Raw genomic sequence first — 26386 nt, forward strand, 5'->3', positions numbered from 1 at the left:
CGTGCCTTTAAAATCAACTTACGTGTTTAAAGTAGTTACTCGCTTTACGCCCATGCAATAACCATCCACCCACTGTTTAGACACTTTTACTGTTCTGATAAAGTGTTTACTTTATCAGTTAGAGTCAGAGATTTCAATCAAAATCAGCCTGAAAAACGTAATTACTTTGAAGAGGCCAACAAGTTAAGATGTGACCATGACTGAGCAGTCACTAAGACACTACACTGTGTGTTCCATGTTTTGAATAAAAATGCAAACATATCAAGGGCTATAACACAGCATAATCTGGACTATCTGTTATGAAAGTGCACATCTCCAGTGAATAGTAATTAAAGATTATTCAAGATTTTTCTCATTTCAGAAGCTTTCCTGGATTCTAAATGAATGATAACAAGAAGGGAGGGAAGTATTATTTCTTTTTGAAAAAAGTATGAATCCAAAGAGCTATTACATTTCTAAAGAAACACCAAGTTCATTACATAAGCATTTCTTTCAATAGAGTGAATGCATTAATGACAAAACACAGTGTTATAGCATAGTAATGCTGTATATAATAGTGATAAATAAATGTAAATACATTATCTAAAGATTCCTCATCACTAAGAGGTGGCAACCTTTTTTGCACATATGTTCTTTGTGCCTTATCACATGCAGTGTCACACTAGTAACTACTGCTACATATTATATAACAACCTAAAGAACTGTATCCTGTGATGCTGTTTAATCCAAGTGAAGTTTGGTTCAAATCTAGTATAGTATGTTCTCCATGATTTCAGTCCCACTCTAACCACTGTGGCACAAGTCCCAGAAACGAGTATAGCCTGAAGGACTCACCCCCCACCCACCCCCCACACACACCAAAATGGGAGATTTCTTCGGTGAGGTTGGAAATGATGTATTGTCCTGTCATGACGCTTCCAGACATTATCAAAAGACTTTGTGTAGAGTGTATGGCTTTTTCCAGACTGACTTTCAGAGACACATCTGGGAGCTGTTTTGAGAGAACGCCTCCATTGCAAATGGCACAAATTAAAACTAAAAAGGACGGTGCATTAACAAAAGGGGGCATGGTTTATGCGGGGCGTAGATAAGAAGAGGAAAAGATAGCTAATACACTTTCGTTTTGAATGTAGCTTAGATGTAATGATGTGGCAGCCCTGTGAGCACTATGATTCACTTGATATTTACTGTTTCAGTGCTGGTTACAAAGACCCACATCATAATGTCATTTAGTGATAATAGTATTATAGAAATTGCGTACTTCTTTCATTCCCACCAAGTGTAACACTACACTGCTTAATTTAACTTGAGTTGCCAACGCTGATACCAGAAATGAGTTGCTTTAAACCTGTTCTGGTGTGTCATAACTACAATATATGTAGGTGAGTATTCCCGTCCTGAACGACTACACAAAAACGTGGTGTTTTGTAAGTTATACTTCAGATTTTTGCACCAAAGGCAAAACTTACGTTACCGATTAATTAAGTCAAAAAGAAAGCACATATTTAATACTGACATACTTTTACCAGCTCTCGCAGCATTTTGGCATTATTAAGCTATAGCCATGTTGGAGTTAAAACATACATTTTTTTATGAGAGGCAACATACGCACACACATACACACAGATATATATATGTGTGTGTGTGTGTGTGTGTGTGTGTGTGTTTAACATTTTTAACTTTAACATGGCTGTAGCTTAATAATGCCGAAATGCTGCAAGAGCTGGTAAAATTATGTTAGCATTAAATACGTAGCAGAGCAGCTCTTGAACTTTCTGACGTACTTTTTACCTTAATTTTTCCTTTTAAAAAATTGCTATTAATTAATAAAATCCCCACAAATATGGTTGACTTTTGATTGGGTTTATTAACAATACATAATGACACTTTATAATAATACTGAGAAACACATTAGTCATTTCAAAAAGTATGCTTTATTCACAGCAATAATATGTGCAATTAAAAAGTAACTCATCATTCACAGGAATCTCCATACAAACGTAACACCAAGCATTATTTTATTGATTTCACACGGCGGTAACTTCGGCAGTCTGGTGCTGTGCTGTACGGCTGACAAACTAGTACCATGCCAGAAGAACTGAGCCCATAGATGACACCTGAAGATGTCACCATCTATGGAATTCAGTTCTCATAGTAGAGCACACATTAAAATCTGTTCCTCGGGCACTTCTGGATCCTTGAATGACTTTATTGATTTACACAGCTCATACTTCAACACTAACTCTTTTCACATCTCATTAAATCTCCCATTAAATAATGAAAAAACGAAGAAAAAAAAAAAGCCAACTATAAGAATAATAAAATTAGTTAACTCTAAAAACTTCACAATAAATGTGGGCTGCAGTTAAGTGACACATGTTGAGCAGCACGTTGGGGTTAGGTTACCGATCCCAATTTCTGAAGAAAGGCTGGGTAATGATGAAATGATAACGTCAGCTGTACTTCTTCCAGTGTAAGATTGAGCAAGAGGTCATTACTGTGGTAACTGAAGGGATTAGTCACATTTAACATTTGCTTAACAAAGTGGCGTATGAAGAAAAAAAAATGGCTGTTAATGTGCAGTGGTTAAGAGGTGTTTTTATATAAGTTGAAAATGAAAGTAAAGTGGGAAACAAGTTCCAAAAGAATGGAAACGATTCTGTGGTTAGAGAACATATGGAGAGTTTCAGGATCATTTGAGCAATCCAGCTGGTTTTTATTTTTTTCATCTGTGTTCCTGGAAATGCTTCAAAACTACTGAAATGCAAGTCTGTCCACTGGAAGCACTGAATCAGATCGTGGTGATAGTGCTCTGGTCAAGGCATGAAATGACTCATCAGTTACAGCAGTACACTCCCAGTAAAAGCGCTTTAGGACCGTGTGATTAGTGACATACAGTTAGTCGACGTATCTTTGAACCCTGCAAAGTAAGTTTGATATTAACTGACCTGCACTGTAATTGATTCTCCTCTTTTATTTAACAAGAGAAAAAGAAAGAAACCCCCCACCACCACCACCCAAGGCCTGGAGTCAATATTGACAGTGAAGATACAGTGAAGATAATTTGTCTGTGTTATCTCAATCACTGCAGTTTATCCATTATGATGGTGCATTCTTTTAAGGTACAGTACAGCACGATGAACTTTCGAAGGAAGGCCACACCTGAGTATGTTCAGGAAACTCATATCTTTCCGGCAGTTGGACTGGGAAACAACCGGTTCTACGGCCTATCACTAGACAAGGCCAATCCCCTATGAGATCATTAACTGTTTCTTAAAAGTCTACATCAAAAAATTTTCACAGTGTGGCAGGTTTAAAAGCCTTCATTTGCTTTTTGCTCAAAGAATGAAGAAGTTAGCATTTCTTTGACCTATTTAAAAAATTTTCAACACCCCCCACACACACCCAAAAAAACATGTCATTTTCTATAAGCTTTTTGAAAACCACACACTCGATTTGACCATACTGAGAGTTTTCTTTTAATATACTTACCTTGGTTTCATTGATTTCCTTTCCTGATCCTGGTTATGTCATAAACAAACCTCCTCATAAAGGCCTCCCAGGATTATTTCATAGTCAAGCTTTAAAAAAACACACTTTCGCAGTCCCATCTCACCAGAAAGAAAGCAGCAGGCTTCTTCAAACTCGGCAAATATACATTCCTCCTCAAATCACCTGCACATTCTGCTCGCTCCCCAATGTCCTCCAGGTCCCAAGGATGGATGCAGCATACTGTCTGACATTCAGAGAAAGAAGCACTTAAATATCTTGCCACCTTTCACATCACCCATCATCCTCCCTCCTCTCTGTTTTTCATACACTCCCTCTGTACGGTAAGCCTGACAGTCACTTCCCAGTAAGAAGGAAGCAGTGGGAGTGTAAAACACGCCCCCTCACAGTGAATCAACACATAATAGTTTCTGAGGAAAACCATCTGACTTGCCCTGCCCCCTTGTTCCCATAAAGTAAGCAGGGGAAAGGCTGTGTCTACTGGAGGGGCCAGGAATTCCCCCACAGGCCCTGAACAGCTGTCGAGATGAGAGACGATGACGAAGCGGACACAGTGGAAGTTTGCCGGCCAGGCATATGCAAACAGAAACCATGTTTGGTGTATTTTATGTTTCTCTGAGTGAAATAGCATTTAACACTACAGTATATTTACATAATAAGCCGCTGGAAATTCTGTCCACACACTGTGGGTGTTGAAATGCACAGTCATGTTAGAGCTGGTGACATTATGTTTCCTAGAAGTTTTTCTTTTTTCTTAATCTTTGCTAAATATTATTTTATCAGCGGGTCTCTCTACAGTGCTGACGTCACGGGTATGTTTAGGATGAGATTGATTCTTGAGAATGTTTGTGTAGCTGGAGTCATTTATTCAGGTGGGTCTGATAGGGCTGTATTATAAAAGAACCTTTGTTTGCTTTCCGATCATAGTCAAACACGACACACGTACAGGTTGTATTTAGTCACACGGATGAGACCGGGGCGGCAGGCTAAAATGACAATTTCAGAACAACACATCAGGCAGTGTTATTCAGTTTCATTGTCGAATGACCCTGTGAAAACCCTCTGACTTCCTCATCCTCTTATGTAGTCACCTCAAATGCGAGAAACTGGTCTGGACTTGAGGCATACTTCCCCAGAAAAAAAGCCCTTTTCGAAAAAAAGTAGACGGATTTCCTTGAGCTGGACAAAAAGGGGATTCCACACGGAGATGGAAAAATTACAGCAAAATTCCCTTTCTTGATTTTGGATGGATATTTGCCCATACTTCCTGCATAGGCATATGTCTAGACATTTTCAAAAATGTTTTTTTTAAATTTTGCACTGTTGCCAGATTATGTAGTGAACTTCACTGAAAGGAAACCAGTAAAATAAGAGCTACAGAGACCCCATAGAGTCCCACCATTGATGTTCAGTGACTCCAGAATCCACTTTCAAACTACATCCTTGGGCTGGTGGGATAAGTTGCAATTGACATTTTGTGCTGGACTTCAGAAACAAGCCTGGCTTTCATGCTGGTGTTTGAACACTGGGGAAATCACTCGCAAAGGTCACTGAGCCCATTTCCTTTCTTTCCTCTCCATGCATCTAAAGACCTGTAACAGCCCCTTTCAACTGCACTTCAGTTACTGGCAGACATATTCAAATTCCGATATAGGAAGTGAAAGAAGGTGTAGGTAACAAAAGAGCAAATATGAGCCAAGACTGTGTTTTTATTGCAGTTTTTCCTTGTTTAACCACGGCAGTTTTGACGTACCAAAATAAAGACAGGAGTCATAACGACACAGCTGGCTGATTCAGGACTGCACACAATAATCAAGCAATAGCCTTGCTCTAATTTTTATTTTCATTCAGTTTTTCATCAATAAATCAGATAAAACCGATGAGCTCCTGACATTCCTTACTCAAGCGTCCTTTGACTTTTTAAAACGCAGTACTACCACATGTCTCTGAAGTCCTTCTTCTCCATCCCACAGACGATCCACAGAGAAAACACCCCTCTGCTCCACAAATGTTTCAAAGAGATGTAGTCCACCACCTACACCAAAGTAGTGGGATTTGGTGGCGAGGTAGACCAGACCATCTGGTGCCAGCAGTTTGTGCAGGGTCTCATGTAGAGCAGGGTAGTACGCAGTGTTGTAGATAGTCTCTGATGTGAATATAAGATCATATTTGGGTGGTGGATCTGTCTTTAGAACCAAAGCGAGAAATGTGCTCCAGTCACCAGAGTAAAAATGACACCTGGTTAGTAATGGGTGCTGGGCTAAGTCTATGGCTTGCTTCTTAGGAGGTGGGCTGTTTTCTGTAATCTCCTTCTGCCCTTTTGCCTTCTTTTTAGAACCATCTTCCTCCTTCATTTTTTCCTTACCACTCCCTTCTTTGTCATCTTCACTGTCTACTTCATCATCCTCTTGGCAGTTTAGCATTACATTTGGCACTGTGAGCTGTTCAATGACTGTACTGTTATAATCTTGGAAGTGGACCTGACTGGCTCCCCTCTTCAGAGCCAGTATTCCCAGCAGCCCTGCGCCACAGCCCAAATCCAAAACCGCCTTCCCCCCAAAGGTCTCTCCATCTTTCTCAATCAACTCCAGAAGGTCATACGTGCACTCCCACACCTTCAGCCCTCCCTCGTACACACCAGAGATGAGGTCAGACTTCTGCTCTGCTGTGCGTGAAAGAATTTTTTCGCTGTCCTCTCTCTCTGAGGCAGTCTTCTCAAAAACGGTCTCATTGAGGAAGTGCAGAGGAGGAAGAGTTCCAACTGTAACCGTTTCAAAGACGGCATCCATAAGGAGGAACTGTGGATCGGATGGCGGAAAGTGCTCGCTGGCCTCTTTTACTGGTTGTGCTGGTTTGGCGCCGTCCTCTACCTGCAAACAGAAAGCAGTATGCACAGTTGATAATAAAACCACTCCCTCAGCAATGTATGTGGGTGATGGTCACAAGTTGTGACATGAATAGACAATAAAGGAACCACAAAGACAACATGTGTTTCATGTTAATAATATCAGTGCTTCAAGTATAATTAACATACGCAATAAAATGTGCCACTTGAGGCAACAACTTTTAGCACTGTCAGATTTAAATGACCACAACACCTTTGGACCTTTAGGTTTACGAGATTCATTAAATCTGTCACTTGTGACTTGTTGATTATCTAACTAGTAATTACCAAATTAAGGGGGAAAATAGTGTTAACATAAACTAAATTAATATTATTTATGAAAAGAACATAAGCAAGAGTTTTCTGTTATCCTTTCACAAAAACACAGCTTTATTTATTAAAGTTAGTGTTAATGAGTAACAAATATTTTGGTAAGTAGCATTCTAACGTTTTTTGTTTTCTGAAGTGGAGCACAGGCGGCACAGCAGCGTGGTGGTTAACTGTCTTCCTGTTGTCTCACAGGAAGAAAGTCCTGGTTTTGAAACTCCACACACATGGCTTTGCGTGGAGTTTTATGTTAGGTTAATTGGCGATTATAAATTTTGCTGTAGGTGTAAAAACAAGCACGCGTAGTTATTTTTCTTTCTATGTTAGCCCTGTAAGAGAATGGTAGCCTCTCCACAACGCACCCTTCCTCCTGCCCTCTGAAAGTTGGGATAGGCACCAGCCGTTCCACAACCTTGCTTCAAGCAAAATATGGATGGATGAAGTGGGGCATGCAGAAAAAAAGATGGAAATATGTCATAACTAGTGGTGATGTTAAAACCGCTTTGACAATTACACTGAAAATGGGGGATGGCTTGATGTTACTGTAAGAATGGCTAAGATCTGCACATAAATGTTGCGAAATCTTCTTTGGGACCTATAAAATGCAACAATGTCAGTTATTAAAACATAAAAGTCTGTTCTTTGGTTTAAAGTTAATTAGTCTATTAAAATGTTGTAACAAAGATTTACTCAATTCTGTGTGTGTGTACCAGGTGTAGTACGCTTTTACCACTGTGATTTGTTTTCTTGTAATAATGATGTAAAGGTCAGTTGACTGATAAATCACTCAAACACGAGAATGTTATGCATCAGCCATGTGAGTCACCGTGACTGAAATGACGTTTGCTTCTCTGGACTGGTAGGTGTAAATGCTCATGTAGTAACCCAGTGGAGCTGAACAGTTTAGATTAAAAATGCCAGTAAAGTCTGTTGCATACCTCAGAAGTTTGGTGTCAGACATAACAATAACAAATCACACAGTACTTCAAGAGTTTGGATTGTTTCCGCTTTAACATGCCTTATCCTGTAATGTTAACAAGCGGATTAACAGCCCACGCTCTCTAGTGGATGCACACAAAATTGAAAAGTTTTATTGCTTTTTTTAAAAAGCTGTTAGAAATGCTGTTAGAATTTACAGCATCATTTAATTGAACACCGTGTGTTTTAGTGAGGATGGATTTTCACCTTTATCACCTTTAACATAAGACAGGTTTATCTTTACAAATTAAAGCTAACTTTGGCTACTCCCTCGTCACAAGGGGTCACCGCAGAGTTTAGGGCTGCATGTTTGATTTGGCTTCTTTTTCTGTGGGATGTTTTAACTGGTAACCCCAAAGAGGATTTGTGCATTTCGCTGGAATCAAACCACCAACCTTTGGTTTGTTAAGGGAATGTGCTAACCATTACACTGAAGCCCCTCTATAGGTTTATCTTCACAAATTAATAATGTATTTTTTTTTTTAACTATTCTACACTTTGATTTAATGTTAAGTCTTATCTAAATATAACGTTGACAGAGCTGCCATGCAGATGAAAAAAATCCTTCTATTTGCTTGTCTTTAAAACCCCCCAACTAAGTTACTTAGTCTACATTACAACTGGTAAATGTTAGACAAAACTCTTCTGTGCCTCATTTTTCTACTTAAAGACTAGGAATTATTTATCCTTTTTAACAGTAAACTCGATGTAGTTTTAATCAATATTTTTTCATATCAACTTTAGAATATGTATTCACGTGTTTAGATTCAATCCATTCTAATGCACAGATCACAGAATATAGTTAAATGTAAGCAAACCTAGGCAGATTTTCTGTCTGCTGTACTTGTAGTCGATTGCTTTATTACAGATGCATTTCCACAGTCAAAAAATAAACTATAATGTCTAAGAACTTTATTGTTTTGCTCTCTTTCGAAGTTGCCCCGGAATTATTTGTGATCCTTTGATCCTTTTCACTAATAGGAAAGCAGTGCTGTTGTTACTACTTACATAAAGTAATTTATGACAGACAGTTAGATGCATTGCTTTGGCTCTGTAAGTTTTCTGCCTGCAGCCATAAATGTTATTCCCACACTCTCGCAGAGGGTCCAAGTCTAAACTTGCTTTACAGCACCGCAACTGCTAGCTTGAACGTGACTTCTGCTTCTAGTTACGCTGCAGTACTTTGAGTACTCTGAGTAACTTAAGCTATGGCACATCATAGGTAAGCTAATGTTACTCACAGATGCGGCAGCATGGTCTTTATTTCCGCGCTGCAATTCATTTCCATCCACATCTTCGGGGTCTGTTGCTTGTGCTGGAAGGTCAAAGTTAAAACAAAACGACATGCTTACTGACACCACTGTTCACTAAGTTTGAGGACAGAAGATTTGTAACACAGTTTCACACAGGTTCTACCAAAGGCTGGCTCAACATGGCATGCGTAGCTAGCAAGGCTGCTATGGATAACCCCCCCCCCCCAAAAAAACTACATGTCCCACAATTCTGAGAACCCAACCCCCCCCGTCCCCGTCCCACCAGGGCAACCCCCTGGTTTTATAGTTCAGTTATGCATGTAGCCGAATCGTTATACGTATGTGTACGTGTTATAACATAAAACACAGAAACTTCAGACACATAAATGTCAAGTTCTGAAGAAAAATAACTGTTGAAATCACTTCCTGACTCAGACTACCACGATGCCGTTCGGTGGTGTTCCAGCGCATGCGCATTAATTGGAGGAGGATTCGGCTCTTAACTGTCACAGGTCCGTGATCCTACTCCTCCTCGCTAATATGTGGCTATAATCCCGTTTTTTGTCTTCCTTTTGAAAATGTCGACGGGAGGGGTGGTCTCGGTGGGGGTCTCGTCTTCATAAAACAGTGAGTAAATAAGAAATGTTGTAAAATATCAGTAAAATATGATGCACGGCGCGAGACGAATATTTGAAAAGGACAGCAGTATGTGACATCCAAAAATAAGGGATTTGGGAGCGCTATGACTCACGGAGAGTATTCACAACAACATGTCTTATGGACACATTGAGTGTTACTTTATTCAGGGAGGTGACAGCTATGGTTGATCGCCATGCAGTGGTTTTTGGCTTGCTTGTCATTGCCTGCAGGTGACCCAAGCCAACTCCACAACAAAAATCATTGTCCCCCTCACCTTATCTAGCTGCCAAAAGCCTCCACCCAGACTCCACCCTGTCTGGAATGCAGCACAGCAAGACTGGTACATGTTGGAAACAGATGTTCTTCTGGTTTACCTGTGCATTTCTGTCGTATGTACCTGCAAATGCTCTGGCTCTTTCACTCACGCCTTTAGTCGTACCCAATGAAGTAGTTTAGGTGTCAGCTCTCTCAAACTGATATGACTAGCGGTCAAAACAAATTCACTGGGAAAAAGAAATCCAAGTTGACTAGCTCTGAAATTCACCTTTTGGTAAGTTTGACGTTGCTCAACCGAGCTGGTTAGGGCAGACGTGTTCTCTCTTTTTCAGCTGCTGTTTTCTATGTATTTATTTTTCTTATAGGTAAGAGTTAATGGAGTATCCTTGGGGCTTGGGTTGTTTGTTATCAACAAACTTATCATTTTCCTTTTGTGTTGCCAAATTCAGTTGAATTCCTTTTTTTATTATTCCTGTTGTACATATGAAATTTGTGTTAGACATAGCAGCATACACATTCCACACATTTTTTAAGTCTTGCACATATCAGGTTGGCAGAGGTGTGGAAGTGAGAGTTTACGATTGACTTTCATGAGCTCGTCATTAATCGTAATGTTTTCTTTCTTCTTGCAGGTGCTTGCATTTTACAAATGCAGAATGCGGTGGTGTTCGAGCTCTGCATTCCACCTGCTGCGCTGTGTGCGGCTGCGGTTGTGTAGCAGGCGGGGACGGAACAGGCTTCCTTTGTGGATTAGGGAAATATGGGCTTATATGAGACTGCTGGCAAAATCACTCTACGTTAACTCGCTCACAGACTCAGATGTGGTTTTTGACTCAGTCTTTGAACCAGTTTTCCTGACTGTGGATTACATCACCCGGTGGTTTGGTCTGGTGAGTGTGCTTTTAAATGGTTACGAGAAAGTTGTTGTTGTTGTTTGTTTGTTTTTTCTGGAGGCCACTGCAGTGATGGAAAATAAAGACATTAACCTTTTCGGAATTGGTAAAAATATGATCTTCCATACACAGGTCACAGTTGTTGATTGTGGGATAATAACAAGCAAACAATGACATTTTTTTGTGAATGTCCGATTTTGTTAACTACCGAAGCTCCTATGATCACGGTCCCCCTAACTTCAGATAATCATTAATGGTAGTGTCATATCAAATCTGCACAACAAACATTTCGCGGGGGCAATTCTTTCTTATTGGATGGCAACAGATCGGCATTCATTAAAATTTTTCACATCCGGGGTATAGACACTCCTGACCTAAATACAAGAGGGGGTAGGCACACATAATCTCTTTGATAGTAGCCTGCACCAGGGGTTTTGACAGTAATGAAAAAAATGTGTGTTCTTGGATGTAGCTTTAAATGTAGATCTAATATGATTTCCTGCAAAACTGCTCACATTGTCTGATCATTCTCTTTTCTTTAAGGTGTTTGTTTGCCTGGTGGTGATACTGACCAGCTCCATCGTGGTGATAGCCTATGTGGTCTTGCTGCCTCTGATCCTCAACACTTACTCTCCTCCGTGGATCGCTTGGCATGTTTGTTATGGACATTGGAACCTCATCATGATTGCTTTCCATTACTACAAAGCCGCCAACACCTCTCCTGGGTATCCCCCTACAGTAAGATATCAGCTACAGTTTTTTTTTTTTTACTTTGAACTGGAAATTTTGTATTTAAAAAAAAAAACAAAAAAACAAAAAAACTTTGATTTTGTCATAGGAAAAACATGACGGTCCAGTTGTATCAGTCTGCAAAAAGTGCATTATTCCTAAACCAGCAAGAACACACCACTGTGGGATCTGTAACAGGTGAGTCAGTGCATGTTTTTATCTGTTTTATTATATGTTTATAAGTAGGGATGGGTACCACGGTTCTGACATAAACGGTAGTAACCAGACCGAAAAGCAGCGCACATTTCGGTGCTTTATTTCGGTGCTTTTTTTTTTTCCCTGAGCCAATTCTAGCCAATCATTTTACGTTTCCGAGGATAGTAGGCGGGGCCAGGTACGTACGTTCTTTTAGAGCAGAGCTACAGATTAAAAATGCCCAAGGCGAAGCGGTCAAAAGTCTGGCTGTACTTCACAGCAAAAGATGCAAACTCAGCAGCCTGCAACAAGTGCTTTAAGCTGACACTGTGATACTGTCAAAGGAGGTAACACCTCAAATCTGATGAAACACCTGGCAAAGCATAGCGTTTTTTTTTAAAGCCGAGAAATGCGCCGTGTTTGATAGCTTGCTGCGAGACCTCACGCCGTGCACATCTACTGCGGGTGTGGTGCCTGTTATCGGACCCGGAGTTAGCAACATCCCCCAAAAACCCAAAGAGGAGAGTCCTGGCCCCTAGCCCTGTCAGTGTAGCAGAAATGATGACGGATGATGATGGCAGCAGTAGCCGTTCTCCTCTGCGTGAGTAGCTTCATGTTGTTCGTGTGTAACGTTGAGTAGGCTAACCACATTATTACATTAATGCATGTAAGGTGAACTAGCAAACACCGTTGTAGTTGCATGCGGCTGTCTTCTTGTTTGATGGCAGATACTCCCTTCACCCTGGCCAAAAAGGCTAAAATGACCAAAGAAAAAGTGGGAAACAGCTAAACATGAGAGGTTTTTGGACAAAGTTTGTGTTTTTTCCATTGTGTAAGCACTGCTTCCAGCCAAGAGTGAGACCATATATGCCCTATAGCTGCAGAAAAGGCTAACATTGTTATCTTTTTACAAAAAAAACAGCTGAACATGAGAGGTTTTTGGACCAATTTTGTGTTCTCCATTCTTTAAGCACCGGTTTGAGCACCGTTTAAACACCGGCACCGTTTCAAAAGTACCGGTTTGGCACCGGTATTGGATAAAACCTAAACGATACCCATCCCTATTTATAAGTATCAGGTGTTTGAATGTCAAAGCTACGGTATGTTGGTGGATACAAGGCCTTTAATGTGGCTACATCAAATCGCAACATTCAAAACTCTGCTTGTAATAAGATGTTTTCATTGACAGTTAACTTCTTGTATCTCTAGGTTAGTTTGTCTAGCATTGCTATCTTCATTCCAGAACATCTTATCATGCTTTAAGTCTTCCCAGAATATTATTTTGCAGTTTGAGATATGATTAGAATACATTCCCCTTAAAAAAATCACACAACTAAAATACCAATTATCAAACTAATGTTTTTCTCTTGCTTTTGCAGATGCATTTTGAAAATGGACCATCATTGTCGTATCCTTTGTGCTGAATTTATTCCAGCTGATTATTTCAGAAGTCACGTCAGAAAATGTATATGTTTATAGAGAGAGATGGACATAATTTTCCTTAATGTCAGCACCTCAGCCTGGTTGAATAACTGTGTGGGCCATTTTAATCACCGTTACTTCTTCTCCTTCTGTCTCTTCATGACCTTGGGCTGTGTCTACTGTAGCATCAGTGGAAGAAACCTCTTCCTAGATGCATACAATGCACTCGAGGTGAGATAGTCGGGCTGTTGCTACCTGTAGGTCTGCTGTTGTAGTTAGATTTGTTTTAAAGTCTCCATGTCTGGTATCTTTCTCTTTGGGGGCTTCGCATTTCTTTATTGACTCTGCTTTTTTCTGTCTTTAATGCTTGGGTTTGTGGGCTGTTCCATTAGCGCTTTAAACATTTGGAATTGGAAAAGCCCGGAATACCGGTAACAGGGATGGGACTGCTTATAGGGCTTCTTCCTTCTGGCCAGGTAGCGCTTCAAAAGCAAACACACAGCATTATTCAGTTTATTTTTTGTTTTGTTTTTTTGTCAGTTACTTATCTTTTTTTTTGTTTTTTGTTTTGGAAAGACCCACTATCAAACCCCTGCTCCCCCATACACATTTAAGGATAAGATGATCCATAAGAGCATCATCTACATGTGGGTCCTCACCAGGTAAAATGCGCATTTTATGTTGCTTTTCACACATACATGCAAGAAATCTTCAATAACTGACTTACAAGGATTTCTGATTTCTCGTTAAATGTAGTCATGTCATGTTGTTCACAGTCAGGATTGGAACTTTCTAGTTCATTAGAAGTAAAATTCTACTCTTCGAGTAGAAAAAAAATCTAAATACTTGGGTATTCATTCACAATAAGAAAGTGTGTACAAATAACAGGTAACAGCCAATCACCTGCAAAATTCGCTAAATTGCAATGCACTTGGATGTTCTACAACACGTCTAAGACACTGATCTGCATTTTATGGGTAGAAAAAAAAAGCACCAAGCATGGTGGAGTTAGCATCATGATTTGGAGCTGCTTTGTTAGGACCCAGACTGAGAATCCAAAACTGTGGCAAGAAAGCTTTTCTGGAGAATGTCAGGACAGAAGCCTGGCGCTTAGGAGAGGTTGGATAGTGACAACAAAGCAAGTACACATGTAAAAAAAAACAACAACAACAAAACAGTTGAGAAAAAAAACCCTGAGTGCCAGTTAAAGACCTTAACCAGTTGGGATGGTGACCTGGCTGTCCAGTTAAAACATGCAGAAATATTGACTGGTCCAAAATTGTTGTCAGTTTTTGCTAAAGCCTGATTGAAGATGAAGGAGCTGCTAACTTAAAAGGGGTTTTCAGCCTGGACTATGGCTTCTTCCTCAACAAAGGCATTAAAATGAGAGTTTTTCAGTCAAGTAATAGATTATATTTGTAATTGTGACTTATTTGAATACATAATTTTAATAAGCCATTCAAAAATCCTGGTAATTTCAAGGGGCTCACAAACACTTCCTTTTGAGCATTGAGCTAATGGATATTATTTAAAGATAAATACAAAGAAATATAAAAAAAATCTAACCATTGCTTTAGGAAGATAGCAGGAGAAAAAAAGAAAGTGTTATCGGTAGAAGGAATCTGGGTATGTAATCTCACACTCATTTTACTTCTTACTTCTTGTTCAAAGCAGTAGGGTATAAAGGTAGAGTTGAATCAGAACAGGACTGTTGTCTTTGTCATCCATGCAGAGGATAAAGTGAATTGTACTTTGTTGTAACAGCACAGTGGGAGTGGCACTGGGAGCTTTGACCATCTGGCATGCAGTTCTCATCTCCAGAGGAGAGACGAGTATTGAAAGACATATCAACAGCAAAGAAACAAAGCGGATGGCCAAATGGGGAAAGGTAGCCATGAACCTATAAAAATATAAATAAAGTGTGAAGGTTATGTTGTGATAAGACATGGGAGACTTCAAATCCTCAAAATATATATTCTTTTATTTGGTTAAAGTGACTTTGGTCATTTGTAACATGTTCCTGTTCTTTTGTTTTTCTGTCAGGTTTACAGAAACCCCTTTAACTACGGCAGGTTGAATAACTGGAAAATCTTCTTAGGTGTGGAGAAGAGAAGGTTTGTCTCTCTCCCTCTCAGATTTCTGTTTTCTAAGAAACAGAAATAAGTTTTGTTTTCTGCACCTTATGTGACTAATGTTACCTTGTGCTTCTTGTAATTTGTGCTTTTGTTTTTGTCTTTTGGTTTTAGTCACTGGGTGACGCGTGTTCTCCTTCCCTCTGCTCACCCCCCACATGGTGATGGCTTGACGTGGGCCGTCTACCCAGTTAAAAAGGATTTGATACCTGTATGACAGACTCTGCTAAGACATACCTGCTTGTCTAATTTACCAGTCTTTTCTCTGTCAACCTACTTGATCGGGTTTGCTTAAAGGATTCCTGCTTGGTGGCTCCACCTAAGTGAAAGGACTTGCGTCAATCTCCAATACCTCAAAAAAACTTGTTGTTGCATTGCTCTTGCTTCTGCAGTCTATATTGTTCAGCAAGGCAATGTGTCACAGTTTGTTCTGTACTGAGTTTTACTTAGTCTTACGAACTGGTTTTACTTGACTCTGAGCATGAGTTTGATAGTTTTATAAGCCAAATATACTGACTGAACTATCTGTTAAATAATTTTTTTTAAGCAAACCATCTCAGCTTTGACCTGAGCTGTTTTTTATTTAAAGAAAAAAAAAAAAGAAGTAGCAGAAGAAAAACACTAAGGTCATGTACACATCGGGTTTATCTTGGCACCTCCGCCTGTCTCGTTTGCACACCCTAGTCCGATATTATCATTTGATTTGAACACTCACGGGGAACTCCAGTACCATTATGATGTTATTTATCTGAATTTTGTACGTATTAAGTTAATCTTTACAACTTCCTTCATTAAATAAATTCTACATTGTTAATATTGTGTTTTTAAGGGGTGCAGTCACTGTTTTAAAACACTATACAGTAAATACTTAGCTGTGGATATATATCAACATACATGTCAGCAATATATTCAGAGGTTTTTTTGTGGGGGGTTTTTGCCTTTTGTATATTTTGCTTTAGGGTCACTTCCTAACTGCAGCTCTGGGGTTATGTCACAGTGTTACGCAGAGGGATGCAGCATGAAGGGGTGGATTATTTGGAAATGCTGGCCAGATTTGAGCTGCAGATTCATATGAAACCTATTACATCACAAATAAGCACACACTGCATTTAAGATCCGTCAAGATTTGAGCAAATCTAAAGGTCTAAATAAACAAGCTAGTGATAAACAGTCTGTTTATGGAAAACATTATAGTTGGGAATAAGTAAATATTAAACATTTTGTGATTCATGCATTTGCTTGGTAAAATGAAAACAGTGCTGGTGTCGTCAGTTATGGGGCGGGGGGTGTAAAATAAAGGCTGGCAGATAAAGAGAGCAGAGATTCAGGCAGATTTCGTCCTTATTGTAACCCTCGTTCACCCTGCTACTGCAAATCACACCCGCCCACCCACTGAAACACACACACACACCTGTCAGTACACAGTCTCCCAGCAGATGTCAGCGTTTAACACGTGAAATATGGTCTGACTCTTCATCGTTTAAAAGATCAGAATAATTGATAGTAAAGAGAAAAAAAAATCAGTTTTTAAAATTATTAATTATTATTTTTTTTATTTCTGTAACAAGTGATAATGTGAATTGCTGAGAAAAATTACTGAGCTAGATTTATGATGGCTGTGCGCCGAGCTTAGCATTGCATGTATGGTACAAATTAGTTGTGGGCAGTTTTGACAGCTGTATATGTGACCAAATGTGTTATCGTGAAGGTCAAAACAAGGTGAGGGAGATCATGAGATGAGTGACTTACATAATCTTTTAGCCCTCAGAGAACTGGATGCTCAGTTCTAGGTACTCAGTATTCAGGAATTATATGTCATGCCACTGTGGGAGACTGAACCTTGTCCAAAACAAAACCCTGATGCATCTCACCTCATCAGACACGTCAGGTTATTTATATTAGGTGTTTCTTTTTTTACTCTTTCTTGTGTACACTCTAAATGAGCTAACGGATAAGCTGTGCTTTTTGTGCCAGGACTAAACTTGGCATGGATTACCATGTGCCTAGACAAAGATACAGCATAATCAGGACCTTTTTCGCACACTGCTCACCATGAAATAAACCACTGATATAGACAGGAGACTACAAACTGTAGGAAACTCTGGAGCAGGCTGACATTTTTAAAGCTTTTGTGACCCCCCGTGATTCACTTGGGCGCACTGCTAAGAAAAACTGGTTGGGGATGTTCTCTGCAAATGTTAGCTCTCAACACAATATCTTCTAACAGAGATGCCTTTATATTTGTGCAGGTGTGTCCTACAGGTGTGGGTTGATGGGAGTCAGTTGGTTTTAGAATGAGGTTCACGCCCTGAAACTGTCACTGATGTCCTTGTATAGCAAATTTAGATATTTCAATGTGGACAGTCTGTGTGCTGTCACCTAAATCGAGGCAACAAAAAAAAATAATATGCTTGCGAGAGGTCTACACACAACTGTCTGTGAGTGGTTAATTTTAAAATTCAATTCAATTTTATTTACAGAGCGCCAAATCACAACAACAATCCCCGATTGTAAAAGTTAGAAAACGTAAGAATGTTACACAAATTTATACATTTTATGCATTCATCCATAGTTATTCATAACTACTAATTACTCACAACACAAATACAGGATTAGTCAGGACTTAACATATTCACATACCATATTTGTAGGTGACAGATTGTGCACGTTTATTCAATTCAATTCAATTCAATTCAATTCAATTTTATTTATATAGCGCCAAATCACAACAAAAGTCGCCTCAAGGCGCTTTATATTGTACAGTAGATAGCACAATAATAAATGCAGAGAAAAACCCAACAATCATATGACCCCCTATGAGCAAGCACTTTGGCGACAGTGGGAAGGAAAAACTCCCTTTTAACAGGAAGAAACCTCCGGCAGAACCAGGCTCAGGGAGGGGCGGCCATCTGCTGCGACCGGTTGGGGTGAAAGAAGGAAAACAGGATGAAAGACATGCTGTGGAAGAGAGACAGAGATTAATAACAGATATGATTCGATGCAGAGAGGTCTATTAGCACATAGTGAGTGAGAAAGGTGACTGGAAGGGAAAAACTCAATGCATCATGGGAATCCCCGGCAGCCTACGTCTATTGCAGCATAACTAAGGGAGGATTCAGGGTCACCTGGTCCAGCCCTAACTATATGCTTTAGCAAAAAGGAAAGTTTTAAGCCTAATCTTGAAAGTAGAGATAGTGTCTGTCTCCCGAATCCAAACTGGAAGTTGGTTCCACAGAAGAGGGGCCTGAAAACTGAAGGCTCTGCCTCCCATTCTACTTTTAAATACTCTAGGAACAACAAGTAGGCCTGCAGTGCAAGAGCGAAGTGCTCTAATAGGGTGATATGGTACTACAAGGTCATTAAGATAAGATGGGGCCTGATTATTTAAGACCTTGTATGTGAGGAGCAGGATTTTGAATTCAATTCTGGATTTAACAGGAAGCCAATGAAGGGAAGCCAAAACAGGAGAAATCTGCTCTCTCTTTCTAGTCCCTGTCAGTACTCTTGCTGCAGCATTTTGGATTAGCTGAAGGCTTTTCAGCGAGTTTTTATGTAGCTGAAACTGTAGATAGGTGAGTAACAGCTGTGCAGTGTTTTTACCAGTGGTGTTTTTCTTAAATTGACTAAAACTGCAGTTGTTTGTAATATAAATCTCACATTTTACGGAGACCACAGTATAGCATCAATTTAACCTAAGAATCATAAATAAAACTTCCGCCATTCATTTCAGAATAAAACTCCAGTTGAAAAATGCAACAATATATTGTGCAATAACCCAATAAATTCATTTTAAAGGTTTTGTCTTTGACAGGACTTATTTTAGAGACATTTTCCTGTCGTTTCAAACTCTAAGTGGTGGTTAAAAGACGGCTAAATTACGTTTTAGCCACCCTATTATCCCGAAGGAGCGGTTTAGCAGTTTCCTGTCTTGTTCTGACGCGACCGCTCTAAGTTACGCATGCGTACAGACTGCAAGGCTTTAATTCTGGATCAGTGTGGACGGATTGTGTTGGTAGGCTGTGTACATTATGATTTGGAGGAAATGTGGATACTGATCGCATATTTTTGGAGAAGCGGCTGAGATTTACTGAAGGCTCTGCAGAGGCCTCCTGGACACATCGCCTCTGCACAGACACACTGGGTCTGTGCCTGTCATCCTACTCGGCTGATCTCCTCTTCTGCTGATCGTCGCGTGAGGCTCTAACTTCACCTGAAGTTCGGATGTGGCAGGCAAACTGCAGACGAATGCATAATCTAGCAGACTGGATTTCCGGTAGGTAATATAAATATATGCATTGATTTGGATTCATTAAAAAAAATGTAACGGTGCCAAAACACAACTCTGGACGCGTGCGTGGGAAATAATCAGCTGGCATTAGCTTCAGGCGCGTGTCCCAGTCAGCTGGCGGTACACGTGACGTAAACACATCAGCTCGTCTGACCTCATAAGAACAAGGAGTGCTGAGCTGTCATTCCCTGATGGTGCTTTTCATATAAGGCACTTAATTTCCCATCATTACCAACAGTTTATTTATGTGACATTATTGCACGTTCATTTCAAAGCGTTTATATTCGAAAATATGTAAAATATGACAGATTTCTCCTTGATCTGAAATGTAGGGACAGTGATGGGAGGCTGTGTGGGGAGGAGTAGGATGGATGGACAAGGGAGTGCCCGAAGCTCGACAAGGAGCAAAAAACGCGGAGGTAAGAAGCTGGACATTGGCTTCGCAGATGTTAAAATAAGTGCAGCTTCATACTTAGGACATCATGTCCGCAAAGCACAAACCAGCAATGGCTTTCTCTACATCTTTGCTGACTTGCAGTTTGTGGTGATGTAACTCTTGAGCTTGAGAGACCCTTCTAATATTCCTCCTTGACCAGCACTTTTGTATTAAATTATTATTTTTCAATATTACCATCGCGGTAGGGAGATTACTGTGCAGTGATGCATTTAAGCACATCAGTAAACACTATATAATAATGACTGTCATTGAATTCAACCAATACAACGAGACACTTAATGCATTTTTATTTACACTTACATATACATTTATGTAGCTACTGCCAGATGGGTAGTAAGATAAAGGGTTAGGTGTTGCATCCTAGCTACGCCTTTTGTTAGTCTGAATACTTAGTTTCAGGTGTTAAATGTGTTGTGGCTTAGTCATGTGTCTAATCTGGGTTTAAGGACCTGGCCTGATAGGACAGATTATATAAACACTGTTCAATCCATTCACAGAGCCTGTGTGCTGTGTGCTGCGCTAGACTGCCATTCATTATGCATTGAGCAGCAGCAGGAGCCTCCACAGAGAGTTTTTCAATCAGAGATTGACCTACTTGGTACATGATGTGCTTTATGTGCAAAACACATTCATATGCAGAAGGAAATACATTACCTGCAAGACAGGCATGACCTCTTAGACATTTAGATCACCATCATAAGCTCAGTTTGGTGAAATTCAATGAACTGCCTCATTGTCAGTTGTGAGAAAGTAGCATCGTATTTCTATAATTATCACAGCCTTAGTAGCGAAAAAGAATCGCCTGTTCGGGACATTTCCTCGAAGTAGACATTGGCTTCCCTTTGAAACAGACTGTAATTGTCTGACAACAGTTTATTGTGTGCTAATAGGTTTAGCACTTTGCCTCGGAGTATTTTTATCCCATCTCTAAATAGAGCTGATAGGATTAGGGCTCTTGTGTAAAGACGCCACCTTCTGCCAAGGACACTCAACTTGCTCTCCTCCTATATTCTACCTGTTTCCATGAATTGATTCAAAGTTATTTTGGGGTTGTGGTGTGTTTGTTAGTAGAAGGGGATAAAAGTGGTGGGGGAGCAGTCATTTTTAAGCAACTGGGGAAATGTAACAATGATTAGCAGAGCTGTGAATGTTGGTGTGCAGAGCTTGGTGAACTAGATCAGGTGTTTGTTTCTTCAAGCTGGTCCGACCGAGCAGAGACTGTCCTCTTCCTCGGGATTGTTCACTGTAGCTCATCGTTAAGGACTTTTGATGTACAGCAGTTTGGCGCATATCAAACCTCAGAGACAGAAGAGCAATGGGAGTACCAAACTCAAGGGAATACAATTACTATCAGGTTCCAAATTCCCCTTTGAAGATTTTGCTTAAAAGTAAGTATAGATTTTTGTCAGGGGTGGAAAAAGTGCTTTCATGTTTTCTGCTTTTAATGCTTGTGCAACTTACTCTGGGTGCAATAAAATGTCCCAGAGGGGTATGTGTTATAGTCTTTACTAATGTTTTTGCTGTTATAATGCCATTATGTAGTGGTAATTGGTGAATTAGCATTTGAAGCGCAGCTGAAAAACTGATTTACAATAACAAATGAAAATCAAATTGTATCTTCAGTGCTGACTTTGACTTTAATATTTCATGATGATCCATTAAAGCCTGCTTTAATGGATCATCATTTTATTAGTTAAAACATTTAAGGTGTAAAAGCTGCAAAGCTTTTGCACCTTAAGTGTATCTTAAATGTATGAAGACTTTGTTGATCATTTTTTTTACTTGTGCAGATGTTGACATATCTGACTTTGTGTATTTTTCTATTATCTGTTAAACAGTTATTATGAACTTACTATTACATGCACATTTTACAGTAGGTAAATACAACACTGCTCACAGATCCTGCTTGTAGTATTTGTTTAAAATGGTACATAAAATCATACTGAATAAGCAGCAGGTCTACATTAGACCTTTTAATCTCATTCCTGTTATTGCAGAGATTTACTTGTTACTTTTTTTTTTTTTACTTCCACCTGCACATTTTTAGCTCAGGAAAGTCAAACTTGCTCACTCGCTTCAGTTTAAAGTGCTAATCTTTCCAGGGAGCTAGTCTTACAGCTAAAGGACATGCTGTCAAATCTGATCTTCCTCTACGCAAACACTAACACTGACAAACTTAGTACAGCAGCGAGGTGGATGAAACATTTTTATCTTCTGTAGGTCGTCATCACTAAGCACTGATTGCATCTGCTTCAATCTAGTAAAACAACCAAAGCAAAAATGCTTGTACATACTGTTATGTAACAAAATGTGAAACCAGGAAATAAAATCTGGGATGTTTTGTTCTGCACTTTCATTCTGAAAGTCTTAGACTTGCACAGTCCCCAAACTGTCACCGTGTACTTTCCCATGTCTGCTGGCAGGGTCACTTGTTAGGATTCCAGACAAACAATCTAATTTGCATTTGTTTGGCTGGCATGTTAATTCAGTTTTGCATGTGTGCCTGGCTGCATAATCGACATTACACGGACTAAAAATAAATGTTTTTGTAAGACAAGTAAAAGCAAAGAATACTTATTATTATAATAAAGCTGCAAACACTGGAACAGGGTGGCATAATTTTATATAGCAGTCTCTAGATTTTAGGGGCATTCTGCTCATGGGTTTAGAAGTGTGGGACAGTTCCAGTTTGCACATATTTACTAATGCATAAAGTGTACCTTATAAATAATATAAATGTCATACTTCTGCGTGAAAGCTCAGCCTGAAAGTTTGATATAAATGAACTTGCAAAGCTTTAACATTCAGCTGATGTGCTCAGGTTGGACATGTCTGTTTAATTCAATCCAAAGTGTAATGTGTAAGGAATATAAATAACATGAGACAGAATAAAGTAAACAACTTAAATGTAAACAATTTCTTTAATGAGTAAAAACGGTAATAAATGGCAGAATAACTTAATTAGCAGTTAAAAAGAATACATTTAATATAACTATATGTGCTCATTTTGTTATCTGTCTTTAGGATTAAGGTATCTATGTACAAATTTAATTCAACCACACAAATTTTGGGGGAATTCACCAACTGAAATTAGAAAATTTGTCATATAACTCAAAAGCATAATTTTACATTGGAATTTAGTAACAATGTTTTGAGGCCTTTTGTACTGTGTCGTCAGTGTTATAATATTTCAGCTGGTTTCTAGTTCAGTCCCACAGAAGATGTCTTTAAAATCTATGTCTATTGGGATGTGTTACATTGCTGAATGTTATTCAAGATTTTCTAAAGGCTTCCTTTGATCATGTTGGAAAATCAGATTTGAAAGGGACATAACCACGCTTTGCAGCAGTTTGTAAACACTCCGTAATTCGATAAAGTGACAATGTAATTGAGTTGTAGTAGCTTTGTGTTTGTATTTATGCGTCCGTGCAGTGACAGATCTGTGTCTGTTCGCTGCCTTTCATTGGCTAAAGGGTTGTTATCTTTCTATCCAATGCCTTAAGGGATAGGCACAAATAAATCCTGTTATGTGGGACCTGCTTACTGCCTATAATCCACTGGTGTTTGCTTGTGAGTGAGTGCCTGTCCGTGCACATGTATGTATTACTGGCCACTGCAGTAATCCACAGCACTATAAATAATCACTTTGATTTTCCTCTCTCTGTGAAGCAAATTGACTTTTTGGTACACCAGTACAGCAGCTATACCCCAATAGCTAGCAAAGAAATACCTGCAGTAGGTTAAGAAATACCGCTGCTGGAGCTCTGATATAAAGAAAAACAAAAGAAAAAGACAAAAAAAGTGCATTTTAGTTAGTGGCTATAGTCAGCATATGGAAAAACTGCTAAATATCACAGATGGTGATTGTGATGAGTGTGTGTGTGTGTGTGTGTGTGTGTGTGTGTGTGTGTGTGTGTGTGTGTGTGGGCGCGCACAAGGTATTAAGATGAGCTTTTGTCCCTTTTTGTGTTTACATGACTCAAACCAAGAACATCTAATGCATTCAGTGCATTTATACCTAAAGTCTTTTAAGGACACATCAGAGTGAAACAAAAATATTTCCTGACCTTGGCTGCCTGACGTAATAGTACAGAGCTCAGGCGTTTTTGGAGCAGTGATGACCTTATCCACTTTAGTACACATCTACGTAATAAGTAGTTTACTACCAGATACCTGGATTCGCACCATGTAATCTCTTTATTATGTAATTAGAATAAATTAGCAACAAAGTTTATAGTTTTGGGTTTTTTACTTTTTATAAACTAGAAGTTGTTTTCAAAAGCGTAGTCCGGATTATTTCTGGGTCACAGTCTCTTGGTCATTTCCTAGAGCAGTCTGTAAAATTAGATTAAACACCTTTCTTTTTTTACCCCTCCTCTCTTTTTGTTAAGGACGCAATGAGCCTCTAAAGAAAGAGCGTCCAAAATGGAAGAGTGAGTACCCGATGACTGAGGGCCAGCTCAGGAGCAAGAGGGATGAATTTTGGGATACAGCTCCGGCCTTTGATGGACGCAAGGAAATCTGGGACGCACTCAGAGCAGCAGCCCTGGCTGCAGAGTGCAATGACCTGGAGCTAGCGCAGGCTATCGTGGATGGTGCCTGCATTACATTACCACATGGTATGCAAACACACATACACAAAATCCCCTTTGAGATATGAAAGCATAATTTGGCTATAAATTATACGCTGTAAGTAGACTGGACCTCCCAGTGCAAATGCAGAACTCACTGTAATCATTTTTAAAAGTCAAAGTCAAAGAACAGTTTGCTGAATCCCATCCATCAACTGTGCAGAGATTACTGTTGTAGTAGTTACATAATAGTCGCAGTACTGCGTGACCGCTGTGAGTGGTCTGATGCACTGAAAGCCCTGATGGCGTTAGCTGGGGAAAAAAAAGCAGTCTTCACATAGTCTTCTCACATGAAGGACTCTGCTTTTAACTGCTACTATTGGAAGAAAACTGATGCAGACAGGATTTCTTAACAGTGGAAATGAGCGGACATGTGTAGCTCAGGGATAAGGTTGTTGTTGTTTTTTTTTAACTGGTTGTTTATCTGGGTTATTTCTCTTCTGCAGGCTCTCTCACAGAGTGTTACGATGAGCTGGGCAACCGCTATCAGCTCCCAGCGTACACTTTAGCCCCGCCTGTCAACCTCATCACTGAAACATCCAGCGACAGCAAGGTTTCCGAATCGACGCAAAAACAATCTCAGCCCTCTCCAAGCAGGGAAGAGTTCCAGCTGCGGGTGCGATTATCAACAGGTAAGACTTGGAATTATACATCTGTATATCTCTAAAAATCACGTTATGCATCGATTGTTGGAAATGAGATTTTTAATCTCAATGAGATTTTTTACCTGGATAAAAAGATCTGTGTCAACTCTACTTCTCCCTTAGGAAAGGATGTGCGTCTCACAGCCAGCATGGCAGACACCATCGCTGAGCTAAAGAAGTTACTAGAAGAACAGGAAGAAATTGATATTTGCCGCCAGAGGTGGTTCTTTTCCGGGAAGCTTCTGACCGACAAGACTCGCCTGCAAGATACTAAAATCCAAAAGGACTTTGTCGTCCAAGTGATTGTCAATATAAATCCCTCTGTCATAACTAACTGAGGCAAAGGAAGCAAGGTGAAGAAAAGATCATGAATGTGCCAGAGGTGGGCTGCTGGAACAGGAGTTGGTGACATTGCTGTCCAGTTGATTCTGCGGTGGAATTTTGTGTACATTTTTATATAAAAATATATTGCTTTTTGTATTGCTCCTTTTTCTATTTTTCCTTTTTCCAAATGGGGAAAAAAAGCACTGAAACACTTTAGGTGAAAAGTAGAGCCCTAAGATGCACATCCCAGTGTCCGTCTATTTGTGAAGCCATGAACTCACAGCTTTGTTGTTTACATGGGTTTCCCTTCTTGTCATGTCTGTTTGTTCTGGTGCTTATGAATAAATTAAATATGGTTCACCTCAAAATCTAGACAGAAATCTTTCTTTCTTTCTTTCTTTCTTTCTTTCTTTCTTTCTTTCTTTCTAACTATCTTTTACTATCATGTGTTTAGGTAGTAGAAAAGTTCACTGTTTGTTGTTTGCTCATGTGCACACTGTTTTCATTTCACTACTGTATATTCATGGTAAAGACAGGGAATGTAATGAAGGCACCTTTTTTAAAGGGAATAAGAGATGACCAGACTTGCTTTTTTTATTTTATCACTATGAACAAGATGGTGTAGTTTGATGTACAAATATGATGCTCACTGTACTTGAATAACTTAATAAATATTATAAATTTAAAGTTGTTCTTTTCATTTATTTATTGGCAACAAGATCTACAATTGGAACTGGATGTTCCCAATAAGCGTTGGACCTCCTTTTGCCTTCAGAACAGCTTTAATTCTTCATGGCATAGATT

The 26386-nt window shown here is 39.5% G+C and overlaps 3 protein-coding genes across 7 annotated transcripts; 2 read left to right on the top strand and 1 right to left on the bottom strand.

Annotated features, from left to right (window-relative positions):
- Positions 1-5199: 5199 nt before the first annotated feature.
- On the bottom strand, positions 5200-9203 carry mettl18 (methyltransferase 18, RPL3 N3-histidine). The gene is made up of 2 exons (XM_025897753.1): positions 8941-9203; positions 5200-6380 (listed from the first exon to the last, which is right to left on the bottom strand). Exons 1-2 carry the CDS (start codon positions 9043-9045, stop codon positions 5412-5414), a joined length of 1074 nt encoding a protein of 357 aa, XP_025753538.1. The 5' UTR covers positions 9046-9203; the 3' UTR covers positions 5200-5411.
- Positions 9204-9396: 193 nt separating this feature from the next.
- Positions 9397-16054, top strand: zdhhc16a (zDHHC palmitoyltransferase 16a). Of its 3 annotated transcripts, none has more exons than XM_013269133.3 (11): positions 9397-9464; positions 10500-10757; positions 11304-11498; positions 11599-11687; positions 13064-13092; positions 13204-13337; positions 13499-13582; positions 13683-13768; positions 14871-14994; positions 15150-15220; positions 15353-16054. In XM_013269133.3, exons 2-11 carry the CDS (start codon positions 10524-10526, stop codon positions 15453-15455), a joined length of 1149 nt encoding a protein of 382 aa, XP_013124587.1. In that variant the 5' UTR covers positions 9397-9464; positions 10500-10523; the 3' UTR covers positions 15456-16054. The 3 variants fall into 3 exon arrangements, with proteins under 3 accessions (XP_013124587.1, XP_005474207.1, XP_025753537.1); XM_005474150.3 differs by having other exon boundaries at positions 9424-9579; XM_025897752.1 differs by lacking the exon at positions 13499-13582 and having other exon boundaries at positions 9424-9579.
- Positions 16055-19178: 3124 nt separating this feature from the next.
- Positions 19179-26269, top strand: ubtd1a (ubiquitin domain containing 1a). Of its 3 annotated transcripts, XM_003441037.5 has the most exons (5): positions 19181-19511; positions 19859-19945; positions 24375-24602; positions 25061-25246; positions 25382-26269. In XM_003441037.5, exons 1-5 carry the CDS (start codon positions 19460-19462, stop codon positions 25594-25596), a joined length of 768 nt encoding a protein of 255 aa, XP_003441085.2. In that variant the 5' UTR covers positions 19181-19459; the 3' UTR covers positions 25597-26269. The 3 variants fall into 3 exon arrangements, with proteins under 3 accessions (XP_005474205.1, XP_003441085.2, XP_005474204.1); XM_005474148.4 differs by lacking the exon at positions 19859-19945 and having other exon boundaries at positions 19179-19511; XM_005474147.4 differs by lacking the exons at positions 19181-19511; positions 19859-19945 and adding an exon at positions 20952-21371.
- The last annotated feature ends 117 nt before the right edge of the window (positions 26270-26386 follow it).

The sequence above is a fragment of the Oreochromis niloticus genome, linkage group LG13, assembly GCF_001858045.2.
Source record: "Oreochromis niloticus isolate F11D_XX linkage group LG13, O_niloticus_UMD_NMBU, whole genome shotgun sequence".
NCBI lineage: Eukaryota > Metazoa > Chordata > Actinopteri > Cichliformes > Cichlidae > Oreochromis > Oreochromis niloticus.

Excerpts from the sequence above, each read along its gene's own strand:
- mettl18 (XM_025897753.1), bottom strand. The coding sequence starts at position 9,045 with ATGTCGTTTTGTTTTAACTTTGACCTTCCAGCACAAGCAACAGACCCC. Across the intron at positions 6,381-8,940 it reads AAGACCATGCTGCCGCATCT|GTAGAGGACGGCGCCAAACC; the intron begins GTGAGTAACATT and ends TTCTGTTTGCAG.
- zdhhc16a (XM_013269133.3), top strand. The coding sequence starts at position 10,524 with ATGCGGTGGTGTTCGAGCTCTGCATTCCACCTGCTGCGCTGTGTGCGG. Across the intron at positions 11,499-11,598 it reads CTCCTGGGTATCCCCCTACA|GAAAAACATGACGGTCCAGT; the intron begins GTAAGATATCAG and ends ATTTTGTCATAG. Across the intron at positions 13,583-13,682 it reads GGCTTCTTCCTTCTGGCCAG|ACCCACTATCAAACCCCTGC; the intron begins GTAGCGCTTCAA and ends TGTTTTGGAAAG.
- ubtd1a (XM_003441037.5), top strand. The coding sequence starts at position 19,460 with ATGTGGCAGGCAAACTGCAGACGAATGCATAATCTAGCAGACTGGATT. Across the intron at positions 24,603-25,060 it reads CTGCATTACATTACCACATG|GCTCTCTCACAGAGTGTTAC; the intron begins GTATGCAAACAC and ends TCTCTTCTGCAG. Across the intron at positions 25,247-25,381 it reads GCGGGTGCGATTATCAACAG|GAAAGGATGTGCGTCTCACA; the intron begins GTAAGACTTGGA and ends CTTCTCCCTTAG.